This window comes from Euleptes europaea, chromosome 11, assembly GCF_029931775.1.
Source record: "Euleptes europaea isolate rEulEur1 chromosome 11, rEulEur1.hap1, whole genome shotgun sequence".
NCBI lineage: Eukaryota > Metazoa > Chordata > Lepidosauria > Squamata > Sphaerodactylidae > Euleptes > Euleptes europaea.
In genome coordinates, this window is record NC_079322.1 from 50,568,596 (window position 1) to 50,594,239 (window position 25,644).

The 25,644-nt window shown below is 46.5% G+C and overlaps 1 protein-coding gene across 1 annotated transcript in view; it reads left to right on the forward strand.

Annotated features, from left to right (window-relative positions):
* SLC25A13 (solute carrier family 25 member 13) overlaps positions 1 to 25,644 on the forward strand; it is a 130,177-nt gene that overhangs the window by 72,862 nt on the left and 31,671 nt on the right. Inside the window, exons 8-12 of the mRNA XM_056857306.1 lie at positions 8,274 to 8,412; positions 9,184 to 9,277; positions 9,433 to 9,517; positions 12,634 to 12,718; positions 14,162 to 14,320. Of these exons, the coding sequence (XP_056713284.1) occupies positions 8,274 to 8,412; positions 9,184 to 9,277; positions 9,433 to 9,517; positions 12,634 to 12,718; positions 14,162 to 14,320 (562 nt within the window). The remainder of the gene's footprint in view (positions 1 to 8,273; positions 8,413 to 9,183; positions 9,278 to 9,432; positions 9,518 to 12,633; positions 12,719 to 14,161; positions 14,321 to 25,644) is intronic.

Here is a 25,644-nt window from a genome sequence, read left to right on the forward strand (position 1 = left end):
ATCTGTCTGTGGCATGCATCTGTGAAAATGTGTGCAAACTATCTCATGAGTCAGTGCATACACCTCCTTGACTATGAAAGAAAAAGGATAGTAACAAACAGCAGAATGACTACCAAAGGAATCTGCTTGGTGCTTATATTTTTGTGTAATGCTTCTTTTGATGTACACTGGATAGCTATGCTGTTGTAACATGAAAGTTAGCAGTATGTAGACTACACAACATTGATGTGGAGGAATTGTGGAATGGGTCAAATATAGTTAACATCTGAAGGGCATCCTCTGTAAGCTACTAAATGCAATCCTAAACCCTTCCAAGCCCATAGATGTCAATGGACTTAGAAGAATATAACTCTGTCTAAGATTGGACTGGAAACTAACATCCATCTGTGTCATGCAGATGCCAGGTGTTTTGATATCTTCAGCTTTGGAAGCAGAATAAGTTATATGAAGGGAAACCTACACAGACTTAATTTGTGTATTTCTCAGCAGTGAACTTTGGTTTGTCTACAGACTTCTGTGCAATCCCACATTGGGACTGCGCACGTGCAGGCCTGCCGCCGGGAAGATTCCATAGCTTCTAAAGGCTAGAATAGGGGGCGCCGCACTCTCTGCGCATGTGTCTATTTTCCCGCCGAAACGGAGCCCTCTAGAGGGCGGTGCCACCCTATTCCCTCAGTTCTTTCTCTGCCGCCGTTGGGAAAGGACCTTTCTAGCTTCGCTAGTCTCTTCACTAAGTTTGTGGTGACATATACGTTCCTTTTGTCTTTAAAAAGTGTCTAAAATGTGGGCCACTGACAACGCAGTTTTTAAGAAGTGTCAGAAATGCAGCGCTAAAATGCCAAAGTCGGACGATCATACTCTGTGTGTTTATTGCCTGGGTGAAACTCATAACATGGCATCTTGTCGAATTTGTCTTCTGTTCACGCCCAGAGCTAGAAATGCCAGGGCTGATAAGCTTAAGTCTTGGCTGTATGAAAAGGCTTTATTATGCTCAAAGACGCCAGCGTTGAGTTCCTCAGCCGGGCGTGAGCAATCAGTCCCTTTGGAACTGGTTGGTTCCATGACTGTGGATCCAGTCCCCTCGGATCAAAAGCGACGGTCTGACTCGTCTGAGTCCAAGGCTCAGAAGAAGAGCTCCTCCGAACCGGGTGGCAAGAAAGCCAAGTGCAAGATGAAGCACTTGGAGAAGTCTGCCAAATCCACTAAAGCCTCTAAACCCACTGCTGCGGTCTCTTTGGTCCCAAGCAACACGGATCCGATTGTTTTGGAGGACCCGGCCACTCCACCTCCTCCTCGAACCCCTTTGCCTCATTTGAGGTCTGAGTCCCCTGGTTCCCAGGTAGCTTTCCCGGAGTTCTCCATGTCTGACTTGGAGTTGGCGAAATCTATGTTTTTACCCTCTGTGCCTTCGGCTCCAACCCAGCCTTCTACTTCAGCGCAGGCGCTTGGATCCATGCCAACTCAACAGCCCTCGGGTCCACATCTTTGGTGGCCCCAGCAGTGGCCTATGCAGAATCCCACTCAGTGGAACCCTTATTTTATGCCATGATTCTCACCTACTTTTCATCAACAGTTGGCACCGTTGGCGCCATTCCAGTCCCAAGGGCATCCTCCGGTTCCAGGTCCAGCTGGGGATTCTCAATTTTCTGTTCACGGCAGTGGATCGGACTCTGACAAAGATTCACCCCAGTGCCACTTTGATGTTGGTTCCGAGGCTCCCTCGGATCCGTCCCCTGATGAGACCCTCAGTAGTCTTCTTCCTGGCTCGCCCAATGAGGATGTTCGGGGCTTTACTGAACAAATGCTATGTATGGCTAAATCCTTAGAGATTGACATTACTTCATCTGCTCCTAAGCCTAAGGAGAAAATTTTGGCACCAATCTATTCTGAGGCTCCTTTGACAGTTTCTCTGCCAGTTTTGTCAGACTTTATGGACAATGCTAAAAGAGTTTGGGAGAAACCCTCCACTTGTTCATCCACTTCACAGAAAGTGGAGAACATTTACAAGATTCAACCGTCTGAATGTGAATTTCTGTTCTCTCATCCCCCTACTTCCTCGATGATAGTGGCGGAGGTTCAAGCCAAACATCACCAAGGCATTAATTCCACTCCTGTGAATAAAGATAGCAGGAAAATTGATGTTCATATCTGGAAGGGCTATTCTGCAGATGCCATTGGTTTCTGTATAGGCAATTATCAAGCCTTTATGGCTACGTACCAAGGTTACTTATGGAACCGAATGAATACATTTATGGAATTTCTGCCTGAGGAGCAGAAATCTTTGTCAAAAGTGGTTATGAATGAGGGTGTCAGGTTGGCCAGTAAGCAGATGAATGCTGGCCGTCATGGATCCGACTGTTCAGCCAGAGCTATGGCCGCCTTTGTGTCCCTGAGGAGGTTTTCCTGGCTGAGATCCACCAGCTTGTCACAGGATGGGAAAAATCACATAGAGGACTTGCCATTTGATGGTAAAACTTTGTTTGCTGCCTCAACGGATGAGGCATTGAAACAGTTGAAGGCCCAGAAACAAACCACCAAGTATATGGGGGTTTCAGCGCCACCTCCTTCCACCTTCCAGCGACTTCATTTCTCATACAGGGATCGCCAATCTCATAATCGTTGGCCTAGACAAGGGCAAAACCATCCTTCGTATTGGCAGAATAGACTCTACCAACCTTACCAGCAAAACAGGCGTAGGCCTAACAGACCTCACAACCCTGGAAATAAACCTTCCTCACCCAAGCAAGGCCAGAAGCCAGCTTTCTGACTGGAGGGGGAGGGGGTACCCTCTGTGGTTCAGTTTGGTGACCACTTGGTCCCTTTCATACAAGCCTGGCAGGCCATCACCACCGATAGTTGGGTTTTACACATAGTTCAGTTTGGTTACTGTTTAGAGTTTGTCACATTACCACATGTTATACCTCCACCATGCCCTTCTCTCCTGACACTACCTTCGTTGGGTCAAGCCTTGCAAGAACTGGTTTTGAAAGGAGCAGTTCAAGTTCTGCCTATGCACTCCCTGGGTTCTGGTTTTTACTCCAGGTTATTCTCAGTGGAGAAGAAGGATGGGGGCCTGCGGCCCATCCTCGATCTTAGGTGTTTAAATAAGTTTTTAGTTAATAAAAAGTTTCGGATGTTAACTTTACAACATGTCCTCGCTTTATTAAACCCGGATTGGTGGTTTGATGTAATTGATTTGAAAGATGCGTATTTCCATATTGGGATTTATCCTGAGCATCGAAAATACCTCCGTTTCGAGGTGGGGGTGCCGTTACTTCCAGTATTCTGTACTCCCCTTTGGTCTTTCCACTGCCCCAAGGGTGTTTACCAAATGTATGGCAGTGATTGTGGCACACCTTAGGTCTCAGGGCATAACAATTTTTCCTTATCTCGATGACTGACTTATCACCGCCTCCACAAGAGAGTTAATTCAGACTCACGCCCAGACTACTGTGGATCTGTTACAGACCCTGGGTCATTTGGTCAACTTTCTAAGTCTACACTAGACCCCACTAGACTTATCCAATTCATAGGGGTTATTCTGGATGCCTCTCTTGGTAGAGCCTTTTTACCAGATGATAGACGGGGAACCATAAGGAAATTAGTTTTGGGTTTCCAATTGGTCTGTTTTTGCCCTGCTCATGATAGCCAGGTAGTCCTGGGTTTGATGGCCTCCACTACAGCAGTGGTCCCATATGCGAGACCGCACATGCGCCCCCTGCAGAATTGGTTTGTTAGGGTTTTTAATCCATACATCCACTTGCAATCTAAGAAATTTTCCATCCCGAGGGCTGTTCTTAGGTCACTTACCTGATGGTCAATGGAGGAGAATTTTACCTCTGGTGTTCCATTTGGTGTTTTTGTCCCTACTAAAGTGGTTACTACTGATGCCTCTTTATTGGGTTGGGGCGCTTACTGTGATGACCCGTGGTCTCATCCTGAAACTATGGTCTCATCCTGAAACTTCCCTTCATATCAATTTATTGGAATTACGGGCTTTTCTGAATGCTCTTTTCTCTTTTACAGAATTTCTCCAAGACGAATATGTTCTACTTCAGACAGACAACACCACCGCAATGAGTTATGTCAACAGACAGGGTGGCACAGTCTCCTGATCGCTGTGCAGGAAGGCCACAAGGATTTGGGATTGGGCCCATCAATACAATTTTGCCTTACAGGCAGTGCACATTGCAGGGTCCAACAACGTGTTAGCAGATGATCTAAGCAGAAACTTCGCGCCTCATCACAAATGGTCACTAAACTGGGAGTACATAGAACCAGTGTTTCTGCATTGGGGTTTTCCCGATGTGGACTTGTTCGCAACCACAGACAACACCAAGGCGTCAACCTTTTGCTCAAGGGCAGGGTTCGACCCACACTCCATAGGGGACGCCTTCACAATCCCATGAGACAAGGGGCTTTTCTGTGCCTTCCTGCCCTTGCCCCTCCTAGTGAAAGTGGTCAAGCGAATCCAATTGTACAAAACCCGTTGTATCTTGGTTACCCCTTTTTGGCCCCGACAGGTTTGGTTCACAACCGTTATGATGCTAGCACAGGGCACGTGGTCTCGGTTCCCCCTTGTACCCGACCATTTGTCCTACAGAGGGACTCCTCATCAAGATCCCAACAGGCTTCGACTAACAGCCTGTCGGATCCTGCCACTAGAGTAGGTTTTTCTAAGAATGTGTTAAAGGTGCTACTTAGCTCTAGGAAACCTACTACCCGTTATTCCTACACTTGTGAATGGTTCCGTTTTTCTAAGTGGGCTAGAGCTCAGGGGTTGCGGCCCCACTCAGCCCCTTTACCCAAGGTTTTAGAGTACTTGTTTTTGCTGAAGGAGACAGGCCTCTGTTTCTTCAATTAAGGTGCATGTGGCGCCATCTCCGCCTTTCATATGTGGATAGATGGGGGCTCCCTTTTTTCACATTACACCTCTAAGTTGTTTTTGAAGGGTCTTAACAATTTGTTTCCCCAGTTCCTAGGAAAATTGAACAGTGGTCATTATCGTTGGTCCTCTCCAGGTTGATGTTATCACCCTTTGAGCCAATAGCCACTGTCCCTCTCTCTGTTTTATCTAAGAAGGTTTGTTTCTTAGTGGCTATAACTTCAGCTCGTCGAGTTGGTGAACTGGCAGCCTTAAGGGCCTCTCCACCTTTTACTTACTTTTTTTCCAAACAGGGTGGTCCTTAAGCCCAGTTGTGAATTTTTACCAAAGGTGGTGTCTAAGTTCCATCTAACCCAGACTATTTCATTACCAGTTTTCTTTCTGCAGTCTACTTCCCCTGCTGAGAAGGCGCTTCATTCGCTTGATGTTAAAAGAGCTTTATTGTGTTACTTACAGCGTACAAGAAACATTAGAAAATTTGATTCTTTATTTGTTTGCTTTGCGGGACCCAAGAAGGGTTGGCCGGCTTCTTCAGCTTCTTTATCCAGGTGGATAGTCCAGACCATCCAGACCTGTTACCGACAAGCTGATGTGCAATGTCCTGATTTGCTCAGAGCACATTCTACTAGAGCACTGTCGTCTGCAGCCTTCCGGAGTGGTGTTCCCCTGGAGGACATTTGTAGAGCAGGCACGTGGTCTTCTCCGGATACTTTTGTTCATCACTATGCTGTGGATGCTGAAAGTAGAAAAGATGCTGCAGTTGGGAGAGCAGTCTTACATTTATTGTTTGACTAACAGCTCACTCCCTCTTCCTTGGTGAGTAGCTATATAATCTCCCGATGTGGGACTGCACAGAAGCCTGTAGACAAAAACAGTGTTTCACTTACCTGTAACTGTTGTTCGTCCAAGGTCTTCTGTGCAGGCACACATTCCCTCCCTCCTGTCCCACTGTGAGCTTTTTACTGTTTTTGCTTGCTTGCAGAACAACTTGGCAGGAGAAAGAACTGAGGGAATAGGGTGGCACCGCCCTCTAGAGGGCTCCGTTTCGGCGGGAAAACGGACACATGCGCAGAGAGTGCGGTGCCCCCTATTCCAGCCTTTAGAAGCTATGGAATCTTCCTGGTGGCAGGCCTGCGCGTGCGCAGTCCCAATGTGTGCCTGCACAGAAGACCTTGGACGAACAACAGTTACAGGTAAGTGAAACACTGTTTTTCTTTGGTACCTATTTTCATTTTTTTAGTATTTATTAATTATTTTCTTTTTTCACAGAGATCAAGTTCTGAGTCACATTCTGTAAAGGCTATTGTTAAGTCAAGTGCATCACTACATTAGCTTCAATAATGTCAAACCACTTAGGACTAGTAGCATAGCAACCACATTCTAATATATCTGCAGTACAGACTACCCCTCCTTCAATTTTTCTTGATTCAGATGTTCCTAAGTATGAACTCGATAGAAAATTGCTTTGCTAACAAAGATGTTGGTCAGAATATGGGATAGTAATGCCAGTATCTATATTACCAAACACCAAGCTGTTCTCCTTTGCAAGTGTTAATGTTCTCAGTGATCAAGACTGAGGTTTCAGAGGGAAAAAGGCAGCCCCTTTTGTTCTTTGGCTTTGTTGAGATGGTAGGGAAGACCAGATTACCCTGCTACTTCTCTGCCATATTTTATTTGCTTGTTTATTAAAACATTTATAACCTGCCTTTCCTCTTGGCTCAAGGTGACTTAATGATAATAGTTAAAACATGCCCAGCTAAAACCAAAGGTAAAATAACAAGCCCCAAATCCCCTCCTGCCTGCTCAAAAGAAGCTTGCCATTCAAATCCCCTCAAAATCCCTGGCAAACAGGTCAGCACCCCCTAAAGATCTCCAAGGAGGGGGCCCCTCTCACCTCTTCAGGGAGTCCGTTCCACAGAGATGGAGCCATGATCAAAAAGGTCTGGGCTTAGGTCAATGCCAGACGGCGGCTCCTCCCACCAGAAAACCCCGGGAATGCCCCCCCATGCTGGCACCTCAAGTCTCTGCCGTGATCTGCGCCACGGGGAGACTATGCTGGCGGAGGAGCGGCGCACAGCTCCGCAGCGCTCAGGCGCCAATGGAACTACCCTCGCCACCACCGTAAGTGCGTCTAATCATGGCACAAGCTTCCAGGTTTTCTGTTGGTATGTGCTTCCTTCTTTTTATGCAGGAGACTCAAAGGGACACTGCAGCTGAACAAACTCAGATTTTTTGGTATTCAAAAGCCAACAGAAATCATGATTAATAAGCCAAATGCAAACCATGATTTTGAATCTCAGTTTAGCTGTCCCCTCCCCAAACATATTACATCACAAAGTCAATCAAACCATAGTATATAAATTTTGTGTAATAAAGCAACCATTCAGACAATCGGACACTCATTCTGTGTAGCCCACATAAATATTCTTACTTGTTACCAGCTCTACTACTGATTTTTGTTAAGAAAGATTAACATGTTTATGTGCTCCAGTGTAAATCCTGTGTGTAACTAATAGTAAGGCCAGCAGTGGAAGAATACATGTTCTGCAGGTACAGATGATCATGGAATGTACAGGAAATAACCTTTTACAGTTTTCCAAACTTTGAAAAATGTTTGCAGCCGTATATAAATGGCAAATGATTCTTTAGCATTTAATCATTTAAATTTTTAATGTTTTGCCTCCCTAAATTTCACCTCCCATATTAAGTTGCTTGAGTTTCTAGTGGGAATCAGGAATATTTGCTCACAAATGGGGTTTTCATTTGTTTGGGACAATATCATTGATGCATTTTGAAGATGATCCTAAAAGCAAAGTCTGAGTGGCCTTTGAGAGAATTTTACTGCTGGCTTTGGCAATGCAATGTTTCTCTCCATTTAAATAATAAAGCTGCCCTCTTTCCCATGCTGGGATGGGATTCTTGTTGATTCCCCCCCCCCCCCACTCCCTCCAAGACATTAATATACTTCGCATTTTAAGCCTTTGAGATTTGCTCATTAGAAGAAGTAAAGCAACTTATAAAACATTTTCCAACTGAAACGGTATTGAAACTTGAACTCTGTAAATTACCACTGGCCATGTTATTATAATCCTGCATATGTGTTTGTTTAGTTTTCGCTGGATGGGGGAAGCAGCTTGCAATGCTGGTCATGATTAGCTTCAGTAACTTAAGAATCTATTATAGGCTTCTTTTTTTTTCATTTTTCATTTTAAAAATCCCTTGCTATTTCCATTGCTGTCTTAAAAAAAAACTAACAATATTCCCCAAATCTTCCCCTGCTCAAACATTTTGCCTGGTGTTGCCAAAAAAAAAAAAAAAATTAAAAAAACCACCGAAAAACTATCTTTTCTTTCTCTTCCTGCTTTCCCCATTTTGTTCTCTGTTTTAGGCTGCTGGAGGTACCACTTCTCATCAAGTCAGTTTTTCCTATTTTAATGGATTTAATAGCCTTCTTAATAACATGGAACTCATTAGAAAAATCTACAGCACGCTGGCTAGAAACAGAAAAGGCGTGGAAGTCACTAAAGGTTAGTTGAAACGTTGGGAGCTGTTTCTACGCAGTTTTTGTTTCCCTTCCTCTTTGGAGTTATCAAGGTTACCCCGAGAAAACCAGACTTCTCCAAACCTATTGTGTTGCCTGTATTATTTTCCTGTTGCTCTTGTTTCTCTGCTTAGTTTTTGGGGAGCTTTTGCTTTGTTTTTAATTTCAGCAAAAGGTCCTAAAGGCAGGCTTTTGAATGAGCAGTGGATGTAAAGATGTTTAAAAGTTTCACACACAAAAAAAAAAAACTTCCTAGGATTTGTGCCAAATTGGCAGCCTATTAAAGTGACCTTCAAGGGTAGACAAAAAATTCCATCAGCTTGTATTGGTATTGCAGTAAGCTGATCTACAAGCTTGCAACAAGCTGTTATCTGCTCTATCTAACCGCTTTTATAGAGAACTCCCTCTGCAGTGCCAACCATCCATTAATGTATCCTACTGGGACGTACTTGCAAGAAAAGTTCCACATCTCTGTCTCCTATTTTTTCCCCACTCTGACCCACAACTGATTGATACCGTATGTCAGATATCCTCAGTCATACTGTTAGAACTCAGCTGTAGAACCAGACTTGCTTCACCTATTTGCATGAGGGACATAACATTTAAAACAAGCACAGTGGCAAGCACACTATCAGCAATAGTTTCCCCCTCCTATTACAGCTTAATACTAAATGTTGGTGATTCTGGGACCTTGTAGATAACTTGCAATGTTGTTTGGTTAGTTTTTCATTCCCCCTTCCCCCACTTTCTGTTGCAGAGGAGTTTGTTCTGGCAGCTCAGAAATTTGGCCAGGTTACACCCATGGAAGTTGACATCTTGTTCCAGTTAGCAGATTTATATGAGCCACGGGGGTACGTTGAAAATTACCGTTCCTTTGTTGTAGAAAACAACAACTGCTATGAAATAAAACAGACTTTAGCATAGTGCCCACTAAGGCAGGTAACTTCAGTTTCATTCCCATCTCGTTAATGTACATTTCTGTTTCGTGATGGCTTCGTCTCCCCAGGCGCATGACGTTAGCTGATATTGAAAGAATTGCTCCTCTGGAAGAGGGAACGTTGCCGTACAACCTGGCAGAGGCTCAGAGACAGGTGAGGAGGCAGACAGGGTGGCTGGGAGAGGGAGATTAACCATGTTCTCGGTGTTCCTCAGCAGTCCTCCCCAGTAGCAATTAGTAGCCTACGCTGGCCTCCTGTTGTCGCATTAATGTTGCACTTAATTTCTTTGCAGTTTTAGATGTAAGAAATGTGCTCTGGGGTGGGGACGGGGACACACAATTATATCTTCACTTAACTGGGAAACAAAAAAGATTACTTTTTTAAATTCTTCTTTTAAATTAAGATTGATCTGATTGTAATGGTAAACCAAACAAAAACCAAAAAAGGGCGTAAAGATGTCATTTTAATAAGTTTTTTGGGGTGTGTGTGGATTTAGCTCACTTGCTGAAGAGGTTTTAGACACCCCCCCCCCAAATCCTGCCTTGCCATACTTTTAATGAGGGAAAGAGAACTTCACGCTTTCTGCCCTAGATTTTGGTTTTGGCACCCGGTCTGCAGAGCAGTCTGCTCAGAAGGGAGGGGGGGAGTACATTAAAGGGCTGAACATCTATTCTGTCGCCGGCTGCAGAAAAGTGTTGAAATGAACGATGGTTCTGTTTAGTCTGTCACGATCGTTTCAAATCTTAAAAAAAAAAACCTTTTTTGTTTTGCTCTTATATCTTGGTAGGGTTTAGTGGGAAATGATCGATTGTTACGTGGAGCAAAAGATAAGAGAGAAAAACTTGGCCAGTTTTTCAAACCTCTTTTTTTTTTCCTGGATCTCTTTCATGTATAGAAAACTGACACAGACCTGGGTGTAGTTCTGTTTTTCTAAAAGTATCACTTAAGTCAAACCGAGTTCTGTATGTTGAGAGCTCGAGGGTTCTCCCCCCGCCCCCTCCTTTGCACTCTGGGTCTGTGCAGAGACGCCAGTTTGACCACAATGAGTTGATGCAGGCTACATTTTTGGGTCTAGCAGGCCTTGAGCCAGGCCCTCCTCACTTGGCTGCCTCCTCCCGCCCAATATCACCCTACAGCATTTTTAGCCTTTCCTCAGGAGCAAGTATGTTACGATATACTCGTATTAGCTCACTCCCAAAACCTATCTCAGAGATTGCAGGAAGAGGTAAGCAAAAAGAGCCCATTCACATATTGGGAGGAGGCTGCTGCAAAGCGTCACGTTTTGCGGTGGCTTCTCCTTGCAGTCTTGGCGAATGGCTCTCTATGCCACGTGGACAGTCCTTGTGGCAAGCTGAGTTGCACCGTTAAGGATGCTGTGAGGAGAGAGGTCTCTGTGTCGATGCTCTTTTGTTGTGTACCATAGCGTTTGGTCAATCCCAGAAATATCTTGGTCCGCATATCAGTAGCACATACAACCATAGATCTCTTGAGTGAACGAATGTTCTGTTCATTGCATATCTTTTATTCTGCCTGAGGTAATTTCAGGCTCAATTCAGTGAGCCCCTTTTAAGCAGAAGAAAGGGTTTATGCAGGGGTGTGTGTGTTCATCTTCCTTTCCCTCCCACCAGCTCTTACGGTGCTTGGAAATTTGAGCAAAGATTGTAAAACAGAATTTTATGCAGTGCAGAAGCAAAAGGCTGTCTTTCTGAGATATACCTGGATTCTTCTTTTTTTTTGTACTACTATTGTTCTTTCTTGTGTCTTGTGTTAATCTTTGATTTTCAGTACTGTGAGCTATCTAAATGGCAATAACTCACCTTCCTGTTCTCGTAAATGATACTTTACTGCACCCTGTTCAACTTGGACTAATGTTTTGCTTGGGAATTAACTATGCATGTGCAGTAACCCAAGTGGCATCATTGCATTACTTTTATTGCCCGTTTTTGTCTTGAATACTCATGGTGTATGAATGTAGAAGAAGAAAAAAACAGCCGTTAACCTTGTTTGAATACTTTTCTTTTTCTTGCAGTTACCTTCCTGTTGCACTCCAGTATGTTGTGTATGCGTATGCATTTAGAAACGGGAGGAAATATATGTTCTTTTCTCACTTGCCTCTTGCAACTCTTTGAACTTCTTTTTAGAAAGCAGTTTTGAGCAGTTTTGGGTGCGGTGGAACACAGGCAAGGTGGTGCAGCAGTCTTGTTTGTGGCTTCCTAGAGGCACCTGGTTGGCCACTGTGTGAACAGACTGCTGGACTTGATGGGCCTTGGTCTGATCCAGCAGGGCCTTTCTTATGTTCTTATGTTCTTAAGACCCTGGCAGGGCTCTGCAAACAAATCCCGTAGGAGAGCCAGACTGGAATATGTTTTACAGGTGCTCAAAACCGCAAGCAACTTCTTTAATGATTCGCTTAAGAACATAAGAAAAGCCATGCTGGATCAGTCCAAGGCCCATCAAGTCCAGCATTCTGTTCACACAGTGGCCAACCAGGTGCCTCTAGGAAGCCCACAAACAAGACAACTGCAAGCAGCATCCTTCCTGTGTTCCACAGCACCTAATATAATTGGCGTGCTCTTCTGAGATAGTAGAGAATAGGTATGCATCATGACTAGTATTCATTTTGACTAGTCGACATGAGAGCCAGTGTGGTGTAGTGGTTAAGAGTCTGATCTGGAGAACCGGGTTTGATTCCTCACTCCTCCACATGAGCAGTGGAGGCTAATCTGGTGAACTGGATTTGTTTCCCCATTCCTACACACGAAGCCAGCTGGGTGACCTTGGGCAAGTCATTCTCTCTCAGCCTCACCAACCTCACAGGGTGTCTGTTGTGGGGAGGGGAAGGGAAGGTGATTGTAAGCCGGTTTGATTCTCCCTTACGTGGCAGAGAAAGTCGGCATATAAAAACCAACTCTTCTTCTTCTGTTCTCCATGAACATGTCCATTCCCCTCTTAAAGCCTTCCAAGTTGGCAACCATCACCACATCCTGGGGCAGGGAGTTCCACAATTTAACTATGTGTTGTGTGAAGAAATATTTCCCTTTATGTTTTGAATCTCTCGCCCTCCAGCTTTGGCAGATGACCCTGCATTTAGTCTTGATCTATAGTGGTGAGCAACCACTGGATTGGATCCTGCAGATCTATTCTGTGGCATCCAGCCCACTTTCTTCTACTGGTCAGTAGCTGTGTTAAACGCTTGATTCATACTCACTGCACAATTGCAATGAATAATAATTTTCCTTTCGTCTTCTGTTTAAATTCTTCACTCACAGCAAGCTCCCGGTGAACTGTCTCGACCAATTCTTGTCCAGGTGGCAGAATCTGCCTACAGGTTTGCCCTTGGTTCCATTGCTGGAGGTAAATGAAAGTTTGATTTTTTTCCCCTCTGTTGCTCTTCCCCCCCTCCCTTATTTAAACACCTCCCCACAATAAAGAAGCCTGCAGCTTACAAACAGGTATCTAAATTGTTTAGCCTGCCCCAGTTTTGTGCACTCCCTGATTGACTTAAGGATTCAAGTGTACTTTAGGACTAATCTCAGCTACAGACAAGAACTATATTGGTCTGACTCCTGCTGCCATCCACTCAGTGTAAGAATGCCCTTGCCCATAGAGAACGTGGCTTTTCACCAGAGGTTGGCAGAGCGTCATGAAAATCAGAACCGGCACTTGGCTCGGCTGTTGAACGGAGAATTGAAAAATTGCATGGCTCCTTGAAGTTCAGTGACTACGACTGTGCAAAGGGCTAGCAGCATGTAGGGAAATTATGTATGTGGTTCGTTTCCTTGTACCTGTTAAGTGATTTAACAGCCGGATCCTATGCAAAGTTAGGCATGCCTGAACCCATTGCAGTCAATCTGAAATGGTGTACCAATGCTGCTTACATCAGACTAGAACTCCCTGGGAGTTTTTTTCCCTGCCTGGTTTCCCTGCCTCTAAGAATGTTTTAATGCAAAGCAAACTGATATCATGGCAGGTGGCTAGGAAAATATTCCAAAGAGGACAGTGACTACAATCTCAAAGCAGGGAACTCCATGGGCCTCCTCCTAGTTTTCTATATGCCATGAGCATGTGCACACACATACACACACACACATGCAAGTAACAGTCAGTCCTCTGTGGCACCTGCAGTGTATTTGTTTGTTTGTTTGATTATTTATTTTAATTTCTTCCCTCACTTCTGATTTCTGCCCTCAATCCCCAGCCAAGGCCAAGCTCAGGGCGGGTTACAACAAATTCAATTACAATAAAACAATAACATCCACATTTCTTAATTAAAAATATTAAAACAGATAGTAGTAGTTAAAACATCGAGGGCGCTCGGTAAACAAAGCAGTTGCTGGAAAGTTCAGATGTAGTTCGAAAAACTGGAACCCACACCAACAGTAGACCAGTAGTAGGCGTGGGGAGATAGAGGGAAGTAGGGAGGCCAGCACTAATGACAACCTGCAACTGCCCTCAACCACAGGCCTGGTGGAATAACTCCATTTTCAGGCCCTGCGGAACTCTTTCAAGTCACGCAGGGCCCGGATGTCATTAGGAAGGGAATTCCACCAGGCTGGGGCTAGGGCCGAAAAAGCCCTGGCCCTTGTCGAGGACAGCCGCACACTCCTAGGACCGGGGACCACCAACAAGTTGGTATTAATAGATCGCGATGTATCCTTGTGGGGGCTTAGGGTGGGATCTTTTGGGCAGAGGGGGGAATGTAAGCCCTGAGGCTCACTGGCAAAAGACCTGCTACAACGAAGGCGTCTACATTCAAACTCCTTTTTGTTTTGTTTTTAATTCACAACTTACATACAGCTGTTGGAGCCACTGCAGTATATCCAATCGACCTTGTGAAAACCAGAATGCAGAACCAGCGCTCCACTGGGTCTTTTGTGGGGGAGCTGATGTACAAGAACAGCTTCGACTGTGCTAAGAAAGTGCTGCGCTACGAAGGCTTCTTTGGGCTCTACAGAGGTCAGTATCTAAATGCCAGACTTCTTCTGTTTCTTGTTGTCCATCTTCACCAACTGACCTCCTGTTTGTAGTCATTCAGCGTTCACGAACAAGCTGTAATTTGTGGTTTGGGGGCAGGGCTTTGGCGTGGGCCCTTTTCTCCTCCCATTTTATGTGGACTCAGTGAAGAGTAAAGACTCCCTGTCTTGGATCTGACCACAGTTTGCTGTGGTGTTCAGTTTGATGCGTTAAACCAGAGGTGTCTAACTCATTTGTTACAAGGGCCAGATATAGCATGAATGTCACTTGTTCGGGCCAGGCCACACCTCGCCAGCCTGGGGGGCGGGAGGGGTAGCTGCCTCATGGGCCAGATAAGAGCTCTCAAGGGGCCGAATCCGGCCTGCAGGCCTTATGTTTGACACCCTTGTGTTAAACAGTTGGAGGGGGGAGGGTCTTTCATGCCCCTGTGTCCTCCATGGAAATTACTTTTAAGTGTAATATTGGAAGTGCTTTCTCTACGTGTTGCCTCTCTTTCGAACTGCACTGACTGGACAGGCCTGACCTGCCTATCTTAGCTGTAAATGAGAGAAATTCTAATCCTGTGTGTGTGTGTGGGGGGGGTACATAGTTGCTTCAAAGACTGCAGGCGCCATAGGAAAAAATTAGGGTCAACTTGATGTTACTTAACAACTTTCCATTAGCATATTAGTGTGACACAAATAGCAAAAGCGGTCATAGTATCAACAGTATAGCTTCACAATAATAAACAGTTGCCAGTAATCTTGAAACTGTCGCAGGCAATTGCACTGGCTATACCTCTATTGCATCGGCAGGGACCTTGATCCAAATAAGTGATACACGCAGAATAATTGCTTGGGTGTTATCAGCCAGCTGTTCCCATTGCTGAACCAGACAAACCAATGTTCAGTTTAAAAGTGGCTTGCCAGTGTGGTAGAGTGGTTAAGAGTGGTGGACTCTAATCTGGAGAACTGGGTTTGATTCCCCACTCCACCACATGAGCTGTGGATTCTAATCTGGTGAACTGGGTTGGTTTCCCTACTCCTACATATAAAGCCAGCTGGGTGACCTTGGGCTAGTCACAGCTCTCTTAGAGCTCTCTCAGCCCCACCTACCTCCCAGGGCAGTGGTCGGCAAACCGCGGCTCCCGAGCTGCATGCGGCTCTTTAGCCCCTTGAGTGTGGCTCTAGAAAGCGCCCTCCTCCTCCCCCCCTTTCCCTCCCCGGCCGGGTTTTGCACACGGCGCTCGAGGGCCGGCGGCGCCAAGGTAGGCGGCGGCAGCCAACCAGCGATTTTTCCCGCTGGTTTTGGCTGGCGGAGGAGGCCGAGGCGTTGAGGAGGAGGCGGCGGCAGGCAGGGCCGAGCGAGGCGGCGGGCTTGGCGGGCTGCGAGGAGAACTACGGCAAGCACGGTGAGCCCCGGAACCTCCGGGCCGAGCGCAGGAGGGCAGCGCCGGCGGGGATGCGCCAGGGCTCATGGCCGCTGGCCAGGCTGGAGGGGGTGCCGGCCAGGCCCCTCGGTGGCGCCCCCCCCCCGTCTAAATTTAGCCAAGCAGCACAGGACGTTGGGGCTGGGCGGCGCTGGAGCGGCGCCGAGAGCCCCGGGGGGCAGGGGGTGGTCCGGCGGCGTCCCAGCCACGCCCCTAGCCCAGCTCCAAGTTTCAGCGGAATTCATGCGGCGGCCCGCCAGCCTGGGTAGTGCGTTTGGCCAGGCGGCGGGAGGCGCCGGCTTCAACCCCCGGCTGTTACAGTTAAAGGGACCGGGCAAGAAGGTGATGGGAAAGGCCTCCCCCTGAGACCCTGGAGGGTCATGGGGAGGGGCCGTGGCTCAGCGGCAGAGCCTCTGCTTGGCGCACAGAAGGTCCCAGGTTCAACCCCCTGGCATCTCCGGTTAAAGGGACCGGGCAGGTAGGTGAGGCGAAAGACCATTTATGAATGAGAGGTTTTGCCTTGGATTTGCCACTCAGATTCACATTTTCCCCATCCAGATTCTCAAAACTCTGCATGGGGGGTTATTGGCCATTTATGAATGGGAGGTTTTGCCTTGGATTTGCCACTCAGATGCACATTTTCCCCATACGGATTCTCAAAACTCAACAATAAGCCCCCCTGCAGAGTTTTGAGAATGCAGATGGGGAAAATGTGCATCTAGAGAGCGGCAAATCCAAGGCAAAACCTCCCGTGCATGAATGGTTGTTAAAAGGCGTTTTGGCTCTCAAAAGAAATCTCAATCGTTGTACTGTTGATATTTGGCTCTGTTGACTAATGAGTTTGCCGACTCCTGTCCCAGGGTGTCTGTCTGTTGTGGGGAGGGGAAGGGAAGGAGATTGTAAGCCAGTTTGATTCTCCTTTAAAGGTAGAGAAAATCGGCATATAAAAACCAACTCTTCTTCTTCGGCTTTGGAAATTGCTGTAGTATTAAGAAAAACTCCACCTTTGTGCCTGAATTATGAGCAAACCAAATAGATCAGCTACTTTCTTATGAAAAATATGTTCTGTAGGGAGTATGGGGACTTTGTAATGCCTAGACATATCTTGCATTAAAAAACTGCAATGCTAAGACATTTATACAGGGAAAACATCACCTGAAGTAAACAACAGAGAAGCTTGATGTTAAAGAGAAAAACATTAATAACCAGCAGAAAATAAAAAATCATATTGCAAAATACTGAGACGTTGTACATAAACTGAATTCAGTCCATCATCTCCAATTTGAGGAGCGCTTTTGCTAAAAACCCTACTAACCTTTGTGAGGCTTCTGCATTTCTGCTCTGACTATAACACAATGTGCACACAGTGCCCACACAAACGTTCCAGAAATAATGCAGGGGGGCTAGAGTGTGTAGCTGGATGTTTTCCAGGTCTTTGGCAACCTCAGTCTGGTACAGATCTGTCCCCAATGAGGACAACTGTGTAGGAATCTTGCCTGGATGTGGCAGTGTGAAGAGCTACATGGCAGGATCATGGGCGGGCAAAAACTATGGGAAATGAAGCCTGCATTTGAAGTTGACTTATTCTAAGGCCAACTACTGATCTATCTAGCTCCATATGTGTCTGTACTGGTGGGTCTCCAGGTTCTCAGGCAGAGCAAAGCCTTTCCCAGAGACCTGCTGCCAGATATTCTTTACCTGGAGGCGCTAACAATTGAACCTGTGGCTTTCAGCATTAAAAGCAAGCTCTCTGCCCCAAAGATTCCCTGTTGCTGCTGTGGCCAATGCACATCAGTATCTACAGGCAGTATTCGATGTGGGAAATATGTCGCATGCTTCCTGTTATTTATGGGTACTGCTATGAACATTGTGTGCCACAGAAACTACATTCCCCTGCCCTGAACATGCTTGCAGTAGCCTCTGCAGTCTATCACTGGTAGTTTCCCTTCCGCTGTTTCCCATCTTTGCTCATTTTGGTAAAGTATAGGAGCAGCAGGGAAGGGTTGAAATAAATAGATTGGTTCTACGGCATTTGGACTTCAGAGGAGCCAGGGCACAGTCTTAACTGTATCTGGGAGAGAAGCTGTATAAAACTCAGTGTCCCCAGACACACACACACACACATTTTCGTGTTCTGTCTCATTATTAATCATAACTCGGAGCAATTGATTTTAGCACAGCAGCTCCTCTGGAAGCAGCGGTTGTCCTCCATCTCTTAGAGACAATAAAAGTTTCCAACAACAGCAGCAAAAAAAAAAAAAAAATCACAGCTGAAGATGCCACTAGCTTGTTTACTAAAGGGCTGACAGTTGATTTTTGTGTTTGGTACAGCTTGCTAGCAAACAACCCTTTAGAAAGAATCCCATTAATTATGTTTTACAAGGTAATTTGTTCCAAGCTCATGTCTACGTTTCCTGACTTTTCAGAGCAACGAATGGATAGTCTCTGGATGGTAATAGTAGATTCTCTGCTGGTATATTGGGTGTGGGGAGGGAAGATGGCATGGTATAGTCTGATCTGGGAAGTTAAATTGTGGAACTTCCTGCCCCAGGATGTGGTGATGGTTGCCCATTTGGAAGGCTTTAAGAGGGGAGCGGACATGTTCATGGAGGAGAGGGGTATTCATGGCTATTAGTAAAAATGGATGCTAGTCATGGTGCATATGTATTCTCTCCAGGATCAGAGGAGCATGCCTATTATATTGGGTGCTTTGGAACACAGGTGGGACAATGCTGCTGCAGTTGTCTTGTTTGTGGGCTTCCTAGAGGCACTTGGTTGGCCACTGTGTGAACAGACTGCTGGACTTGAGGGACCGTGGTCTGATCCAGCATGGCCTTTCTCATGTAAGCTAAGCAGGGTCATTTATTGGATGGGAGACCCCAGACGAAGGCACTACAGAGGAATGCAATAGCAAACCATCTCTGCTTCTCACTTGCCTTGACAGCCCCTTGCTGGGATTGCTGCGAGTCGGGTGCAACTTGACAGCAGTTATGTACGTACACCCGGCCATTTTACTTGCAGGGGAAGTTCCCAGTGGGCCACTGCTCTGGACAGCCACTGGCAACTAGCTGAGCCCCAGAAACTTTGCCAGTATTCCTGGGGCTGTTCAGCTAAACTGGTTGGCTGTGGTGCATGTGGAGGTACGATTTGATGCCCATTGTTGGCCACGTCTGAGCTGAGCGCCCCCTGCAGGACTGACATAGCATCACAGAGTCCCTCAGCCTGGCTTGTTCCTGGGCCACATTGACTTCCTACTCAGGTTCTGTGATCTAACATATAAAGCTTCCTCGCACTGAGCTGTGTAGCTGGATAGTGTCTCCCTCTGAGTAGCAGTGGCCCTCCAAGATCTTGGGCAGGAATCTTTCACAGCTCTGTATTCAGACTTTAAACTGGAAATGCAAATGGCCGGCCTTTTTTAAGCCACCTTTAAGGCTCCCTGGAGAGACGGTATAGACATTTTCTATAAATCAGTAAAACTTGAGAGTTTTTTTTTTCATGTAATATGTAGAGTCTATCGCTGAACTTGATCCCTTCCCAATTGGGCAAACACATGGTGTCTAAAAATTGAATTTTGTTTCAGATTTCTTTTTTTATATACTTGGCCCCTTCTGACTAGTTTTTAGATGAAGTATATGAACTGGTTTTCTGCTTTCCTTCTCCTGCCTCTGTCGCTGTTAATTTTAAGTGGCTTACATTGATACCACAATAACTATTATGAATCCTGCACATTTTAAGATGGAGATTCATTCAAGCTAGAAGAAATTCCTAGAAAAAGTAGATCTTACTTTATTCATACTGACTTGTCTGAAGAAGTGAGCTGTGGCACACGAAAGCTTATACCCTGCCAGACATTTTGTTAGTCTTAACAGACTGACTTGTGTGAGGCTTCCCTTTTGTTGAGAAATGTTTTGAAATTATAGCTGGATATTTTTCATTAGTCTGAAAAAAGATGCTGGGTTTGCAAGCTTGATCAGTCTGAGAAGGGTGAGGTGACACATGGGTGGAAATAGTACAGGTTAGTTTTTTCATCAGGTGGATCTCCTATTGCCTGTGGAAGCTGGATCCTACCTTAGGGACGAAGGTCGGGTCGGGTCTGAGGACCACCTTGTCGTGGTGGAATACGCAGAGTCCCTCCCTCATAGAGAGGGCTCCCAGCTCGGAGACCCTGCGAGCTGAGGTGACTGCTGTCAGGAACAGCGTCTTGAGTCGAAGGTATTTGAGGGAAACCCCTGTCAATGGTTTGAAGGGATGTCCAGTCAAGGCCGACAAAACGACGTGAAGCCGCCATGATGGAAAGTGATATCGGACAGGCGGTGATGTTTTGGCGACCCCTTTTAGGAAAGACCTTATGTGGGGATGGGTAGAAGTGCTGTGTCCCTTCAAGGGATTGACTGTGGCTATAGCGGCCAGTTGTTGACGGAGAGTGGGTGTTCTGAGGCCTTGGCGTACTCCGTCCTCCAGGAATCCCAGCAGTTCCGCTGTGGACGGTGCTAAGGGATTCACGTGTTTGCAACGGCACCATCTGACAAAGGCCTTCCAGGAGGCATTGTAGATTCTCTGTGTTGAGGGTCTCCTAGCCTCCAGAATGGTGTCGACGACGCTGGGCTGGTATCCGTGACTTAGAAGCCGCTGCCTCTCAATACCCAGGCAGTCAGTTTCAGCCAAGCCGGGTCCGGATGCCATATTGGTCCCTGATGAAGCATGTCCTGCAATGTGGGGAGCCGCCAGGGTTCTTGTATGGACAGCTCCCCGAGGACGGAATACCACGGTCTGCGTGGCCAGTCCGGGGCTATGAACAAGACCGTTGCCTGTTCCTGCTGGATCTTCCTCAGTGCTTTGGGGATGATCGGTAGCGGCGGAAAGGCATATAGTAGCCCCTGCGGCCAGGGTGAGAGCAGGGCGTCCACCTGTTCTGCTTCCCTGGTTACCGCGTTAGTCCCCATGGCCCTTGCGGAAAGCGTCATAGAGTCCAGGGTGGCATCCGCCAAAAAGGAGACTGCTTTCATCAGTCTATTGAGGCCCTCATTCGCCTTGCGGTCTTTCAAGGGGAGAAGGGTGGCGAGTTTTCTTGCCCACACTATAGCCACCCTCGCAAAAAGGGTTGCCGTCGTGGAAGCTTGTATGGATGTGGCTAACGCCTCATGGGTCTTGCGTGAGGCCTGGTCAGCCTTCCTGTCCAATGGGTCCCTCAGAGAACCCATGCCATCTCCTGAGAGAAGCCCCAGTGACTGAAGCGCCGCCACTGGGCCCTCCACTAGGGCCAGGCGTAGGAGCTCCATTGCATGCGGGGCCAGGGTGTAAAGTTTAGTGATGTTACGAGGAAGAGGCCTGTTGCCCAGGGGCTTCTCCCATTCCAGGTTGAGCCAGTGCTCAAAGTATTCTGGGAAAGGGACCACCTTGGTGGAGAACTGTGTTCGGGGGGAAAACTCTTTGAGGCCTCTTGGCCTGCCCTTCCCCTTTTCTCCCTCATCAGGCTCAGGTGTCTCATTGAGATCCAGGGCCATAATGGCTTTAGAGAGGATGGACTGATAGTCCTCCCTGCAAAACAGCCGTGTCTGCTGTTCCTCCTTGGGTTCCCCCTCCCCTTCAGAAGAGGAGAACTAGCCTTCCTCTTTCCCTCCCTCATCTGAATCATATTGGGAGGAGGAGGGGGATTCGTCATTCTACATTGGGTCAGGTGTATTTGTGTTCTTCCTCCCCGTCCTGGTGCCATGGGGCTTAGGGTTCCCCGTAGCCGTGCTGGTGCTGGGTCCTCCCTCTCCCCCTGTTTGGTTAGTCGGGTAATGGGGGTGAGTGGTCCATGAGCCTCCCTGGGCCACTTGTGAGGGAGCCGGCTGCAGACCCCCTTGGGTCACGGGCTGCAAAAAGGGAAATTCCTCCCTGAGGACCTGGCTCATTAGGGTGATAAGGTCGCCCTGGGGCCCCCTGGTGAACTGACCTCCCAGTGCTCCAGTGGGCTGGACAGGCTGCTGGCTGGGAGGGGGTTGGGGCTCACCCAGTGGTTGTGGAGCTTGGTCGCTTGTGGTCCCTGCGGTGGCCTCCGTGTTCCGGACTCCCTTGGTGCTCTTGGGACATGAGCACGCTGCTGCCGCGGGAGATGCGTCCCGGCGGTGCTTCTTCCCGCCGCCGGATTCAGAGTCGGCTGTGTTGGTGGTGGCTGTCTTTCTCTTCCCCCGATCCTTTTTTGAGTCGGCGTCCGGCGGCTTCCGCTTGCTGGAGGACGAGGAGGAAGCCTGGCGCTCTTGCCGCTCCGCGTTGCCGCCCTTGCGGCTGCCGGAGGGCCCGTGTGGAGGCGGTGGGGGCACTGGAACAAGCCCCTCCATAAGCTCCCCCCGCGCGAGAAAGTCGTCGGGCGCGCTTGTCGCATGGTTCGCCATGCGCTCCCCAGCTGATCAGCAGGAACCGGGAGCGGTTCGCGTAAGTTGCCGGTCTGACCAGTAGGCTCTTTAAATGGAAGTCGTGTTGGAGTGCGACCTCGAGGTTGTTTTAAAATGGCCAGTCTGTGGAAGTGGGTTGCGGAGCAACCCCAGCTACTGCCTTCCCACAGCGAGGCAGGAAGAAAAACTGAAGAGGAGAGGGCGATTCCGAACAGGAAACAGGAAGTTAGTTTTGTTTACATCCTGCCTATCCCAAGGAACCGGAAGGGAATCACCCGTCTATAGCAAGATGCTCTCCCCTCAGAGAGAGAAGAGCCTTCGGTGCATGTGATGCACAGTGAACGAAAAACACGCACAAGAACCATATATACCTGTGAGAGAAGTAATCAGTGAAAGTAGAATCTGTGATGAACTAAAAGACTTTCTGAAAAGAAACAGGTACTCTTTTTAACGGGGAGCAAAAAAAAGTCATAGCAGGCTGCAAATACCTTTTACTTCAGTCATCTTTAGAAAAGCCCATCCTCAGAAATCTTCAGTGTTTAGCTCCAGCACAGCGAGTCAAAGAAGGAACCCACAAGGATATAATGAAAGCAGCAGCAGCACTCCCAGTGGGATATTCCACTGGACATGATTGCGGATGAATGGAAACTTCTTAGACTCAAAGATGAACCTGCCAGTGAAACTTGCCACATGGATTCATACTGGAATCAGTTCTTTGAAAAGACAAAACCCATCTGGAGATCCCAAATACCCACTGGTTACCAAGGTAGTGAAAGCAGCATTATCGTTATTGCATGATAGTGCAGACATAGAAAGAGGGTTTTCAAAATCTGGACGCATTATATCAAGGAAAAGAAAACAAGGTATACCATGTTAATATCACACAGGAGCTTTGACAGATGGCAAGAACAGCTCATGTTCATTACAAGCAATATGAACAGCATGCCATTAAAGAGAAGGAGCGAAAAAGAAAAGAATGAAAGGGAAAAGGCAGAGGAGTTAGAAAGGTTTAAGAAGATAGACCGGGAAAAGCATAGTATAAAAGAGAAGGAAGCAAAACTAAGAAAGCTGGGACAAGAACAGAACGAGAAGAGGATGATTGCTTCAGCGTTGCTAAGTGATGCAACCAACGTATAAAGGAGGCTGCGGAGGAAAAGGACATGGTGGGATTCAACACGGCACAGCTCATGCTAGAAGGAGTGGAGAAAGTGACCGAAGAAGAGAACAAAGGGGAAAATGCATGTGGATGCAGTGCAGAAAATTGTTGAGAAATGAAAGTTCATTAATAACTTCTTTTTTCTGCAAAAAAACACCCCAAAGATAAATTTAGAAGTATATACCAGTCCTACCTTACAGTAAATATGTTTTGTTCTCATAATGATTATTTTATATATGATTTTTTGTATGTTTTCCTGTTTTGTTATCTGCAGTACAGTATTATTTTATAAAAGGAATCTTTTTCCCCATAATTTTTTTTAGTACAATAATAAAGACATTGTCCTATCTTTAAAAATATTATTATTTTTTCAATAAAAAGGTGTGTGATGGCTGTCTATGGGGATGGTGGAGGCCAGATAATTTAAAAAAAAATGAAGTCCCAGTTTTCCTTTTAAAACGCTAACTTATTGATAGGCTGCAATTAAATTGGTCAGTAATTTGTCACTACTCGGTCCGTTTTGGGGGGTATTTTGTTCAGTAAAGTCAGTAAAAGTTGAAGGACTGAGACCTGAAGGGGGAGATAGAGGATGACATTTCTTCATGTCTGGTGCCACAGATGAAGACTTGATAGTCCATAGGTCCAGTGGGATGCACACAGTGCATAAAATAAATAACACTTAACCTCAGAAATTGGATACTTTTCCCCCTTGGTGGTAAAAAAGATGAAGGTAGTCCCTTGTACAAGCACCGGGTCATTACTGACTCATGGGGTGATGTCACATCTCAACATTTACTAGACATACTGTGTTTACGGGGTGGTTTGCTATTGCCTTTACCCCCAGCAAGCTGGGTACTCATTTTACCCAGGATGAAAGGCTGAGTCAACCTTGAGCCGGCTACCTGAAACTGACTTCCGTCGGGATCGAACTCAGGTCATGAGCAGAGCTTTTGACTTCAGTACTGCAGCTTACCACTCTGCGCCACAGTGATACTTACATAGAAAAGCAGTTTTGAACAGCAGTTGTTTGATAGATTAACGATTTAGTATTAAGACAGAGGTGTATCATCCTTAAATGGCAGTGGTGCAGGAGAAGGGAAGAGGCGCAGCTTATGCCTGTCATCGCCTCCCAGACATGCACAGTTACCTGGTGAGTCCAAGGTGAATCCCTGAGATTCTGTCAGCACCTCTGGAGCTTGGTTTGTTCTGTGTCTTTTTTTTTAGTTTTTTTGCCATCAAGTCACAGCTGACTTACAGCAACCTTGTCGGGTTTTCAAGGCAGGAGACTTTCGGAGGTGGTTTGCTATTGCCTGCCTCCAGATCATGTCCCTGGTATTCCTTGGAGGTCTCCCATTCAATAGTCAGTCAGTCATTTATTGGTACAACACATAGCCAGACATATACAAAAAAAAAAAAAAATCAGCATTTGTCAAAAATCCCATCAACATTAAAACCCAAAATTTCAAGTATTAAATACACTGGAGACTACATAAAATCCTAAGAGAATACTACTATGTACATAGATAATAAGACAGGTAATCCCAACAATTTTATCCTAATTTTGGACGTGGTGGCACAAAATTTAGCAGTCAACAGAAACCCTTGGGTTTTCATCTGAGAGCAGCTTCCTTACCCTCTCCGACTCCAAATTATCTGAGAGCCTATTAGTCCAAGGCCAAATACATTTGTCACAAATCTCTTCATAGTAAGGGCCACCCTCCCATCCAATACTTCCCAGGGTTGAGGCTGAGACTGGCCCAAGGTCACCTAGCAAGCTTCCATGGCGTGAGTGGGGATTTGGACCTGGGTTTCCCAGGTCCTAGTCTGACACCTTAAACCCTACACCACAGTGGCTTGTGTGTCTGGCCAAGTATAATCCCCTCCTGTTACAGATCATGTTTGCCATTGCACCAACATCATCTCAGGAAGACACTGCATTTGGGGGGGGGGCACTTGTGCCGGAAGTTGCCTACCCCTTCTTTAAACTGACGTGGACCCTAAATAAAAAGGTGCAGCAGCTTGGATTGTTGCCAGGCTCAGGTACATGCTTCTCCCCCCCACACACACACACCTCACTCAGAGAATTGCAGGTTTAAAAAACCTAACTGATTCCCTGTGATGCAGGAACACAGGTGTGTGGACTGAGTCTTCACCACAATTCTCTGTGTGAGAAAGTAGGAAGACGAAATGGGGAGGCTCATTCACCTTTTCAGTTAACCAGAGTTAAGTAGGATGTCTGAATGCAGCCTTAGTGTATTTAGTTCAAAGAACAGGAGACATGCCAATGTTCTAAAATTAACAGACTTTGATAAAGACAAATTACACCATCTTGTGGATCTTGGGAGTGTAGTAGAATTATTTAACA